Source organism: Lycium barbarum, chromosome 6, assembly GCF_019175385.1.
Source record: "Lycium barbarum isolate Lr01 chromosome 6, ASM1917538v2, whole genome shotgun sequence".
Taxonomy (NCBI): Eukaryota; Viridiplantae; Streptophyta; class Magnoliopsida; order Solanales; family Solanaceae; genus Lycium; species Lycium barbarum.
Window position 1 is genome coordinate 15,912,082 of NC_083342.1, and position 13,491 is coordinate 15,925,572.

The window sequence follows — 13,491 nt, forward strand, 5'->3', positions numbered from 1 at the left end:
TCCTATTCTAGGTACACTTCAACTGACGTAGAGGCAGCCATGCACACTCTGTCCATGCATCAACCGGATGATAATTGGTACATGGACACCGGAGCGACTTCCCACATGACTGCTAACTCAGGTACTCTCACGTCCTATTTTAATTTGAGCAATAATTCTGGAATCATTGTTGGTATGGTAGCATTATTCCAATTCGAGGCTATGGTCATACATCCCTACCCTCACCTAATCCCCAATTACGTCTCGAAAATGTCTTGCATGCTCCAAAACTCATCAAAAACCTTATTTCCGTACGTAAATTCACTAAGGACAATAATGTTTCTGTTGAGTTTGATCCTCTTGGGTTTTCTGTGAAGGATTTACCGACGGGGAGCCGCCTAATGAGATGTGAGAGCACCAGGGAATTGTATCCTATCACTGCCACAAAACGGACCACTCCACCATCAACCTTCATTGCCGCATCACCTAGCTTGTGGCATTCCCGACTCGGCCATCCAGGAAATGCTATCCTTACTTCTCTTCGTAGTAATGCCTTAATTGAATGTAATAGGGCCCGAACCTCTTTTTGTACCTCTTGTCCTTTGGGGAAACACGTTAAATTTCCATTTTATTATTCATTGTCATTTACTACTATGTCATTTGATATCATTCATAGTGATTTATGGACATCTCCTATTTTGAGTTCTAATGGGCACCGCTATTATGTCTTCTTTCTTGATGATTATAGTAATTTTCTTTGGACTTTTCCAATCTCTAACAAGTCCCAAGTTTATTCTACTTTTCTATCTTTTAAGGCATTAATACAGACTCAATTCGAAAGAGACATCAAAAACATTCAATGTGATAATGGGCGGGAGTTCGCCAATGGGAATTTTCAATCTTTTTGCGCCTCCAATGGTTTAAATTTCAGATTTTCTTGCCCCCATACCTCTCTTCAAAACGGCAAAGCGGAAAGAAAAATTAAATCCATTAACAACATAGTGCGCACTCTTCTTGTCCACTCCTCCATGCCCCCCTCCTTTTGGCATTATGCTCTCCAAATTGCCGCATACTTCCTTAATGTACTTCCCACCAAGGTCCTTGGGTATAAATCACCAATGCAAGTACTCTACCAACGAACCCCCTCCTATTCTCATCTCCGGGTTTTTGGGTGTCTATGCTATCCACTTTTTCCATCTACAACTATTCATAAATTGCAAGCAAGATCCACTCCGTGTGTATTTTTGGGCTATCCGTTGAATCATAGAGGCTATAAATGTTATGATTTATCCACCAACAAAATCATCATATCAAGGCATGTCATCTTTGAGGAAACTCAATTTCCCTTCTCAAAGTTGCACTCACCAACCCCAACTTCTTATGATTTTTTGGACCATGAGATTTCTCCATACACCATGCATTTTCTGTCGCAGCCTACTCCACCCGTCGTTCCCTCGGTCCAGCCCGACCCCCCACTACCCAACTGCCCCTCCCCCCCACTGCTCCACCCATGACTGCCCAGCAGCCCGTCCCCCCCACTGCCCAGCAATCCAACCGCACTGCCACGGCCCAGCAGCCCCTCCCCCCCACTGCCCCACCCGTGCCTGCCCAGCAGCCCACCCGCATGGTCACTAGAAGCCAACATGGGATTTTCAAGCCCAAACAACCGTTTAACTTAAACACTTCCACCATCTCGCCTATCCCGCGAAATCCTATAAGTGCTTTAAATGACCACAATTGGAAAGCTACCATGGTTGATGAATATAATGCTCTAATTAAAAATAAGACGTGGGAGTTGGTTCCACGTCCCATTGATGTGAATCTTATTCGTTCTATGTGGATTTTTCGTCATAAAAAGAAATCTGATGGTTCTTTTGATAGGCACAAAGCCCGTCTTGTCTGTAATTGTTGCACATCGGAAACAAAAAATCCTTCATGCACAGTGAATTGACTAACGAAGGGCATGATTCATACGATGTTTTGATAAGTAATAAATAATGTTTAATGATTCTAAATGAGATTTCAAAGACACTTGAGGTAGGAGATGAAAGTTGTTAAGGAAGGCAAGGTATATGTGGTGCGTCGGGCAAGAATTTCGAGTGTCGAATTAATGATGTCTTAATGACAATTTGGAGAAGAGTTATAATTTCCCTTATATTGGTAATGAAGTGTTAAGTAAGTTTCAAGAAGGAACCATAAGCCAAATATGGGCATAAGTCATCCCAAAAGGGCGATTTAAGGAAACAATTCCGGATGATCTGATTTGGAGGGGACAAAACGACATTATATGTTTGGAATTTGGAAAAATCTCTAGAAATAAAAGTTGTAGATAATTGAAAGAGCTTTCCAACCATAGGTCGTGAGCTCTCATATCTTATCGGGATCAAACGTTATGGCCATTTTACGACAGACAGTTCGGGGTGAAGTATCACATTCTGGCGCACTTTGCGGCTCGACATGCGGCTCGCAAGTGAGACATGCGGTTACGCACATCAACCGCAAAGTGTGCCAGTGAGAGTTGTTTGGCTGGCGTGTTTTGCGACCCAACATGCGGCTCGCAGGCATGCTTTGCGTCTCGCAAAGCGTGCCGCATGTTGTGTCAGTCCAGAATCTTCTGGACCATTATATATATACCCAACTTCGTTTCTAACTCATCTTTTCACCAGTTTTGGTCCTAAAAACCTCTAGAACTCTCTCTAACATCTCATCCACAAGAAAATCAAAGGAAACCAAGATTTACAACATCAAATTCAGGAATCAAAGTGTATGAAACTCAAGTAAGATTTATCTTTTTCGAGAAAATCCTAAGGAAGGTGAAGAAGGGTTTTGGTGCAAAAGGAGGAATTCTACTCCAAGATTGTTCCACTATCATTTGAGGTAGACGGGGAGACGGCGCAGACCTCTAGGAGCTATCAGCAAATTTACAGGAGCACTCCACTACTTCGGAGGTACCAGTCGGGCTATGCTTTTGTGTATATATGTATATGTCTAGTCCTCCAGTAGAGGCTCGTAGATACGTAGTGTGGATTAGATGGTCTCACAAGACTACTATGGTATATATATATATATATATATTATTTTGATAGCCTAAAGGGCGTATGCATATAGAAATTAATTGTGCTTTCCATTAAAGATGATTTTGTTTTAATGTGGGATTATAATTGATAAAAAAGTGTAAAATGACTAGGATAAGCGAGGAAATAAGGGGTGCACGGTGGTTAGCCCCGGGTACCCGTCGCGGCCCTAGCCGGGTCGTGACAAAGTGGTATCAGAGCAGTTCGTCCTAGGAAGTGTCTACGAGCCGTGTCTAGTAGAGTCTTGTTTATGGTGTGTAGCGCGCCACATCTATAAACAGGAGGCTACTGGGCATTTAGGAAAAATGACCATCTTTCTTCTTATGAGATCGTGCGATAGAGCCATGTGTAAGATTTTATCCTCCCTAATAGTATGTTGTGATTTCAGAAAATGCCGCCAAAAGGGAAAGCTACAGCCGCCCAGAAGGGCAAGACTACGATAAAGATGCGGTCAGAAAGGGAGCCTCCGGTGATTGTTGGAGAGGGCGGGTCACAAAATAAGACCCCATCTATCACCTCCTCTACCCCGCCTAATGTGGAAGAACAAGGGGGAACTTCAGCTCCGATCCCTCTGCCGGTTGCCTCGGGACAACAAGTGGCCGAGGCTATACACCTGTTGACACAGTTAGTTGCCACCCAGTCACAGCGGCAAGGTTCGAGCTCAAGTAACCGGGACGCTAGTACAAGAGCCCGTGATTTTATGACTTTGAACCCCCCGGAATTCTTTGGGTCAAAGCCGGACGAAGATCCGCAGAACTTTATTGAGGAAATGTTAAGGACATTAAAAATTATCCATGCCTCCGAGACCGAATCCGTGGAGCTAGCCTCGTATAGACTCAGGGATGTGGCAGTCTTATGGTATAACAACTGGAGGTTATCAAGGGGGGAGAATGCGCCTCCTCCGGTTTGGCAAGAATTCGTAGATGCCTTCATCCGCCACTATTTACCACCTGAGGTCCGCCGAGCTAGAGCGGATAGGTTTTTAAATCTAAGGCAAGGGAACATGAGCGCCCGAGAGTATAGTCTCCAATTCAATTCATTGGCGAGATACGCCCCGACTATGGTAGCCGATATGGGAGACAGAGTGCATAGATTTGTAAGTGGCCTAGGGCCGCATTTGTACAAAGATTGCCTCACGGCTTCATTGCAGGACATGATGGATATATCCCGTATTCAAGCCCATGCTCAAAATCTAGAAGAGCAACAACATCAGCAAAGGGGCGAGCGTGAAATGAACCAGGGGCCAAGTAAGAGGGTCAGATCTACAGGTGCTGACAGCGACCATAGAAGGGGATCGAGACAGACGCATTCTAGGCACTTAGGCCAGTCGGTGACAAATGTACCCCCACGGATTGCGGGCCAGGAATCCGATTTCTCTAGTCATACCGGACCGAATCGAAGTTTTACAGAGTCGGGATCTCGATATAGGGGTGAATCAGGCCCGAGGAGATCGTCTATACCACGATGTACCCAGTGCGGTAAGCTACAATGGGGACCGTGCCGGTTGGGTTCGGATGCTTGTTATAGTTGCGGCCAGTCAGGTCACATTATGAGAGAGTGCCCATTTAGAGGCGGTGGGCATGTGGCTCAGTCCGCAGGACCAGCGGCGGGTTCTTCCTCGGTACGCCCGGAGGATAGACTTCCTCGGTTCTTAGCAAGTTGAGGTAGAAGTAGAGGAGGAGCATCTACTTCAGGTGCCACTCAGCCCCGTATATATGCTTTAGCTGAGCAATAGGATCCAGAATCATTCCCCGATGCCGTCACAGGTATATATATTTGCATAATTGATTATATGTTAAAGCAGGGGCAAAATAATTATATCAATAAGCGAGTATAAATTGAGAGATTTATGTTATGTAGCGACGTTAATAAATAAATAATGATATATGGTATTGTGTTTCTTAAGTTTAAGAAAGCAAGGTATAAAAGGTAGAGCTACCAAGCTAGCGATGACGACGGGCCTATGACTATAAGGAGTTACTTATGTATAACGTAAAGGAAAGAGGTAAGATATGAGTTTGTTAAGCCCTCGCACACGGAATATCGTAGCTATAAATCATGAGAAACGGCATGACTAAGATGTTGTATAATAAGGGATATAAGAAGCAAAGATTTAAAAGCGAGATAATAGGTGTAAAAATGGTATAGGCAAAACCCTTAAAGGGGGGAAGTGAGTAAAAGGAACACAAGTATCGTAGTTATGATGTTAAAAGATGTTTATGATCTTATATGTAAATGTTATGTGTGTGAAACCAACGTGAGTAAGAATATGTTGGGTATATGTAATATGTGTGATACGTATAAGACATGAATACGAGTGCAAATATGCCATGAATAACGAAATGCTATAAAGATGAATATGTAGATGAATGTGAGCATGAATGAAAACATGACTGCGACCACGAATATGCATGCGGATATTAATATAGGTATATGTAAAACTGTGTATGCACACGAATTACTCGAGAACGGTCATGCAACTTGCAAGTATTTATGCTTCGCCAATGAAACTAAGTGAGATGGATTTGCAAACCATGTAAGACTTAATATCACTACTGAGCAAGAAAGAGGGATCGACGAAATGTAGAACTTCCAATGAGAGGTGCGAAGAGATACGGCAAGAAAGAGAAAAATTGAGTCCTCGATATACTGGACCCTATGGGGTTATCCGAAATTATTTCAGCCCCCAGAAGGTATCTATGATAAGACAGCGAGATGATAAGGTATGTATGCTTTCCTTTTATGCATATGGGTCATGTGTGGCCAAATTATATGGATATTGTGTTGTAGCCCTATGAGACAGTGATATTGTGGGCTGTTGTGACAGGTTGGTAGTGACAAATTACAAAGGAAACTTTGGCGAAATTTTTCTAGAATTCCTGAGTGCTTTAACATTCGAGGACGAATGTTTTAAAGGGGGGAAGAATGTTACACATCGAAAAAAAAAATTCGTTCATGCACAGTGAATTGACTAACGAAGGGCATGATTCATACGATGTTTTGATAAGTAATAAATAATGTTTAATGATTCTAAATGAGATTTCAAAGACACTTGAGGTAGGAGATGAAAGTTGTTAAGGAAGGCAAGGTATATGTGGTGCGTCGGGCAAGAATTTCGAGTGTCGAATTAATGATGTCTTAATGACAATTTGGAGAAGAGTTATAATTTCCCTTATATTGGTAATGAAGTGTTAAGTAAGTTTCAAGAAGGAACCATAAGCCAAATATGAGCATAAGCCATCCCAAAAGGGCGATTTAAGGAAACAATTCCGGATGATCTGATTTGGAGGGGACAAAACGCCATTATATGTTTGGAATTTGGAAAATTCTCTAGAAATAAAAGTTGTAGATAATTGAAAGAGCTTTCCAACCATAGGTCGTGAGCCCTCATATCATATCGGGATCAAACGTTATGGCCATTTTACGACAGACAGTTCGGGGTGAAGTATCACATTCTGGCGCACTTTGCGGCGCGACATGCGGCTCGCAAGTGCGACATGCGGTTCCGCACATCAACCGCAAAGTGTGCCAGTGAGAGTTGTTTGGCTGGCGTGTTTTGCGACCCAACATGCGGCTCGCAGGCATGCTTTGCGTCTCGCAAAGCGTGCCGCATGTTGTGTCAGTCCAGAATCTTCTAGACCATTATATATATACCCAACTTCGTTTCTAACTCATTTTTTCACCATTTTTGGTCCTAAAAACCTCTAGAACTCTCTCTAACATCTCATCCACAAGAAAATCAAAGGAAACCAAGATTTACAACATCAAATTCAGGAATCAAAGTGTATGAAACTCAAGTAAGATTTATCTTTTTCGAGAAAATCCTAAGGAAGGTGAAGAAGGGTTTTGGTGCAAAAGGAGGAATTCTACTCCAAGATTGTTCCACTATCATTTGAGGTAGACGGGGAGACGGCGCAGACCTCTAGGAGCTATCAGCAGATTTACAGGAGCACTCCACTACTTCGGAGGTGCCAGTCGGGCTATGCTTTTGTGTATATATGTATATGTCTAGTCCTCCAGTAGAGGCTCGTAGATAGGTAGTATGGGTTAGATGGTCTCACAAGACTACTATGGTATATGTATATATATATATATATATATATATATATATATATATATTATTTTGATAGCCTAAAGGGCGTATGCATACAGAAATTAATTGTGCTTTCCATTAAAGATGATTTTGTTTTAATGTGGGATTATAATTGATAAAAAAGTGTAAAATGACTAGGATAAGCGAGGAAATAAGGGGTGCACGGTGGTTAGCCCCGGGTACCCGTCGCGGCCCTAGCCGGGTCGTGACAGTAATGACAGGTCTCAACAGGTTGGAGTTGACTGCGACGAGACTTTCAGTCCGATTGTCAAACCAGCTACTATTCGCGCTATCTTGAGCATTGCACTTGCACACTCTTGGCCAATTCATCAGTTGGACATCAAGAATGCTTTATTACACGGTAATCTTAATGAGACTGTTTATATGCATCAGCCTGTTGGGTTTAAGGATCCAAAGCATCCCTATCATGTCTGTCTCTTGAAGAAATTGCTGTACGGACTTAAGCAAGCTCCCTGTGCATGGTTCCAACGCTTTGCAGACTATGTCTCTACTATTGGTTTTTCACATAGCTGATCTGATCACTCTCTCTTTATTTATTGTCGAGGTTCTGACATTGCTTACATTCTGCTATATGTTGATGATATTATTCTCACAGCTTCCTCAAATGCCCTCAGAAAATCCATTATGTCTCTGCTTAGTGCCGAATTTGCTATGAAGGATCTGGGCCCTTTAAGCTATTTTCTGGGTATTGCTGTTACCCGGACTTCACACGGCATGTTTCTCTCTCAGAAAAATTATGCAGCAGATATTATAGAGCGTGCGGGCATGACTGCATGTAAGCCGAGTCAGACAACGGTCGACACCAAATCCAAACTTGGTGCCACGGCCAGGCCTTCTTGCGATGATCCCACACAATATCGTAAGTTGGCCGGCGCGTTGCAGTACCTTACATTCACAAGACCAGACATCTCCTATGCGGTTCAACAAGTATGCCTTCACATGCATGATCCAGAGGTTGCACATATGCATGCTCTTAAACGCATAATCCGATACATTCAAGGTACTATTGAGTTTGGTCTCCATCTGTACAAATCCTCCATTGCCTCTCTTGTTTCTTATACAGATGCAGATTGGGGTGGTTGTCCGGACACTCGCCGATCCACATCCGGTTACTGTGTTTTCCTTGGCGATAATCTCCTCTCATGGTCATCCAAACGGCAACCTACTCTGTCTAAGTCGAGTGTCGAGGCCGAATACCGTGGCGTCACTAATGTCGTCTCTGAGTCCTGTTGGCTTCGCAACCTTCTGTTGGAGCTCCGTTTTCCCATCCGGACAGCTACATTGGTTTATTGTGATAATGTTAGTGCCATATACCTATCAGGTAACCCAGTTCAGCACCAACGCACTAAACATATTGAGATGGACATACATTTCGGACGTGAGAAAGTTGCCCGTGGAGAAGTCTGTGTTCTTCACGTCCCGTCCCGTTACCAGATCGCAGACATCTTCACTAAAGGTCTTCCGCGCGTGCTCTTTGATGATTTCAGGGATAGTCTAAGCGTACGACAACCTCCCGCTTCGACTGCGGCGGTGTGATAGACTATGTAATAGTCTACGTAAATATTGTAAATATTAGGATAATCTTTTCATAATTAGCAAATGTATATTAGGCATGATCTCTTCCTTATGTATAGTAATTAGGTCATATAATTTAGCCTAGTATTATGCTGATAGTTAGATATCTACTTTGTATATAATGACTTTCATACATCAATACAGATTACGGATTGATTTTCTACACTTTTATATTGCTTTGTTCTCTTTTTCCTAATATTGCTAATCATAGTTACATGTACTGTTGTAAGGAAAAGTCTTTTAAATTATCAATAGGAAAAACTCTACTCGGATTCATTCTTATAAAGTTAATTCTATCCTTGTAATCACCAGTTACACTGCACTAAAAAGGTGAATTATGCAACCAAAATCTCCAGAAGGATTTTTTTTTTTTTTTTTTTGAATACGCGCGGAGGTTCAATATCCTTTGCAACATGCATCAGAATTTGACGTATTAAATCACATTTGATCGAATTATAGCCGCGGTAATATAAAGAATGCATGCCTTATCCCGAAAGATTGGGGCAAAGAGCGAATATAAATGACTTTCTATGTCTGCTGTCAAATCCTAGGGCTCAACCATGCACGAGGGGTGGGGGGGGGGGAGGGTTTAACTATCAAGTTAGAGTAAGGTAAAGTCAGAGAGAATTTTCTGACGGAGCGGTGAAATGAGAGCGAAAGCATTATGGTGGAACGACACTGGCATGGAGAGACAAAAGCTAGGGGAGCGAACTAGAATAGATACCCAAATAGTCCTAGTTGTAAATGAGGCAAATCCCTGCAGTATAGTTTGATGATGTTAAATTAGCATGTTACCAAATCCATATAAACAGGCGTATTGCTCGATATTTCCTGATTAAACTATACTACTATTCAAGTTAAAATCAAATGATACATGATTTGAAAATAGCTACGTACAGTATGTCGATAGATTCAACATATGAAAAAGAATCAACGAAATAATATAATTAAGGATTATATACAAGAAAAAAATGAACAATGAAAAGCTGCCTTAAATAAAGATTCGAAAAACTGGAGACGGAACCGGTGCCGATGGCCATAACTTCAAATCAACATCATCATCAGGGGTTAAGTTTAAATCTAAGCAAAATATCCTTTTGCTGCTATTTGACTTCTTCAACACTGGTATCATCGTGGACGTTTTATTAATTTCATCACGGTGACGCCTCATGTGTCCACCTAAAGCTTGACCCAAAGAAAACTCCAATCCACATACAGAACATTTATGCATCTTGTTCGTTTTGTCTTCCACAAGAAACTCTCCTGGTAATTTTGGCCGTTTATTATGACTTGCACGGTGGCCACCGAGGGCTTGGAAAGATGGGAAACGTTTATTACAAGTCTTGCATTCGAAACCGTTCAAATAGTCTCGATCTGATGAAGAAGTGTTGTTGTTTAAACGAGACAGAAGTATTAAGGCGCAGTTAGCCATGGCTTCTGCTTCCACTTGCCCATCATCTTCTCTGCTTCTTTTCATGCTAGTCATATTGATGGAATTAATCAAGAATAAAAATATAAGGATCGATGTCTGGTATATATACCAAGTTTTTGGAACCTTAGAAACAAATGAGAGGATTCAGAAATGCGATATGATGCTTCTGTTGGTGTTAGCTTCACATATTTATAGGTTTGAGCCGAAGGTTGTAGGTGGAATTTAATATACGTGTTATTCAAAGTTTGTTGTTTTGCTTTCCATGGTCAGATTAATTTAATGGGTCGTTTTCAAAGTAGAGTTTGCTGATGCCGCGTTTGAGTAATGATGTGAGTGGGGATATTTTTCAGGTAATTTCGTTGAGGTTTCTAGAACACTTCCTTTCAGGTCATTTGCACTTTTATTGCTTTTGTTTTTTATTTTCCATTGGATATCCGGTATTCGCATTGAAACTCGACTACATCTCAATTCCCGCCGCAAGCCCATTTCTGGAAGAAGCGCTATCAAGGATTTTTCAAACCTAAAACCTCTGGTTAAAGAACGAGGAGCCTTTAATTTTTGTCATGCATAATAAATGAGTATAACTTTTTTTGCAGAGCATACATTTATATTTTTACATCATAATATTGTGCAAGTTATGCTCCGCATGACTTTTTGACCTGAATGAACGTATATCCCATTAAACATACATTCAATTGGAAAAGGACAAAAACTAAAGACCAATCGATTTGAAGGACAAAAATTAAGCACCACACCGATTTCAAGGACATATCGTGCAATTTCTTCCTTCCTTTCAGATACGGTTCCCAGAAAAGGTGCATGTGCAAACGTAGCCTTGAAAAGGACATAAGCGCTTACGGACTCCTGGCCATTTATTAGTCTTTGTTGTCTAAACTTTCAAATTTTGGTTATTTTACTAACTATTTTTGTCAAAATAAATTTGGCACAATATCTAAAGATCCCTTTAAACTTGGCGCATTTATTTAGATTTCTTTAAATTATATTTTGTTCTAATTCTAATTATATGTTGTTCTAATTACCCTCTTGTATTTGGATTTTCTAAAATCGTTATCCCTCAAACAATAACTACTTCTGAGGACCTAATTACCTCCTTATACTTGACTTTTTTTTATAATTGTTACCCCCTAAAAGGAATGGTAAAAGAAAGAAAAATTGGTAGCTATATTTTAATGGAGGAATAGAGAACGTATATGGAAGGAGATAAAGAAATAGCCGTTGTAAGTAACTAAATATAAAAAGAAATGATATGATTAATATGACATGGTTGTTATTTACATTTTCACACGCTAAACGTCATCTGAAATCACTTGGGTTATAGAAAAACCAAGTAAATACTATTTCTAACTATTGATTCCGAAATTGGAGTTTTTTTTTTTTGGCGGGGGAGGTGGTAAGTGATATTAGTACTCCCTAGCCTTTTTCAAAATAAGTGTCTACTTAGCCTTTTTCACATCCTTTAAACAAATACTAACTCTTAAAAAAGGAAGGTATTTTGACTAAACTACCATTAATCAATAAGACTCTTGCTTATCTATTGTCTTGAGTAAATAGGAGAAAATCTGAAAAAATAAAGTTAATTTCTTCGACACTTATTTTAAACTAAAATAAAAAAATTAAGTGATTACTTATTTTGACCTGAAGGGAGTGGTAAGTTGAAATGACTTTGAAATCGAATCGTCCTTTCCACTTCTTTTTATTAGCGTGTCTTTTGTTTATGACAATCTAACTTAAACTTCCTGATATAAATAAGATGTTGTCCCTCGTAACTAAGCCACATTAGTATGTTTTATAGGAAAAACATCACTAAATACCCTTAAAATATAAAATACTTATTTTGACCTGAAGGGAGTGGTAAGTTGAAATGACTTTGAAATCGAATCGTCCTTTCCACTTCTTTTTATTAGCGTGTCTTTTGTTTATGACAATCTAACTTAAACTTCCTGATATAAATAAGATGTTGTCCCTCGTAACTAAGCCACATTAGTATGTTTTATAGGAAAAACATCACTAAATACCCTTAAAATATAAAATATTTACCTGCCTATGCTCATTTTCAAACTATTTTAGCTTCGACCTCCATCGGCTAGAAGTATTTACCCGACATACCCCTCGGCCAAACCCCTTCCTATGTGATACCATCACAGTATATTTATATATCACGATGGTATCATGAAGGACTAAGAAAAGGACTGAAACAGTCCTCCATGATTCCTTTTCAGTATATTTATATACCATGATGGTACCATGATCCTGAAGAGTGTCTCGTTGAAGGACTGAAGCAGTCCTTCATGATACCATCACGGAATATGTAAATAAGACGATGGTATCATAAAGTTTTTTTTCGAGAAAAGTGTGTCATTTTTAATAAATGATCATGATCATTCATAATACCATCTCGGTATAATTATATATCATGATAGTATCATGGAGGACTAAGAGAAATGTTGAAGCATTTACCATGATACCATCTCAATATATTTATATATCATGATGGTATCATGGAAGACCAGCTTCTATGATACCATCTCAGTATATTTATATATCATGTTCGTACTATAATTGTGGGAAATTTCGGATAAATATTTTTAATTTTTTCTAGGGATACGAAAAATAATGGGGTATAGACAGATTTTTTTTTTTTTTTGGTTTAAGGGAGCATGCGTGAACTTTCCCCTATTTTATACGGGCATAACTAAAATCAGTTTAAGATTTGCAATGCATGAAAAGTGCGGATGATAATACAAAATTTGTGCAATGAGTGGGCTAATTTTTTAATTACACATACACACTCACATGGTATCTTGCACATGACCATATATATGGCCAGCGAGGCATAATGTAGAAGTTGCACTTTTTCTTTTCTCTTTTTTTTTTTAATTATTTTTTACTTTTCTCTTTTGTTGAATTATTTTTTATCATGCTCGTACTATTTATGCATACTTTAATGCAAATGGATTATTCTATACACACGTGCTTGTAAAAGTTTTATACCATCATATATCATTTATAAAGTAATTATAAGTAATTGCTCATGATAAATCAAATAAGTATAATTTGAATAATAAGACAACTACCTTTTAAATGGAGTAGTTGATTTCATAGATGGTCACCACTTTTATGTCATCGCATCAAAGTCACAAAATTAATTTTTGTTACAGAAAAGACTAAACTTTGCTCAGATTACCACAAAAAAACACTGAACTATTTTTACATAAAAATATATATTCAACTTTACCTAAGAATCACAACAAATCACTTTTATTTTTTATTTTTTAACAAGAAGTCCATTCAAATTA

General features: G+C 39.6%; 1 protein-coding gene across 1 annotated transcript; it reads right to left on the minus strand.

Moving 5' to 3' along the window:
- Window positions 1–9,569: 9,569 nt before the first annotated feature.
- Window positions 9,570–10,343, minus strand: LOC132599598 (zinc finger protein ZAT11-like). Its single transcript, XM_060312917.1, has one exon. It carries the CDS (start codon window positions 10,226–10,228, stop codon window positions 9,734–9,736), a length of 495 nt encoding a protein of 164 aa, XP_060168900.1. The 5' UTR covers window positions 10,229–10,343; the 3' UTR covers window positions 9,570–9,733.
- Window positions 10,344–13,491: the final 3,148 nt, after the last annotated feature.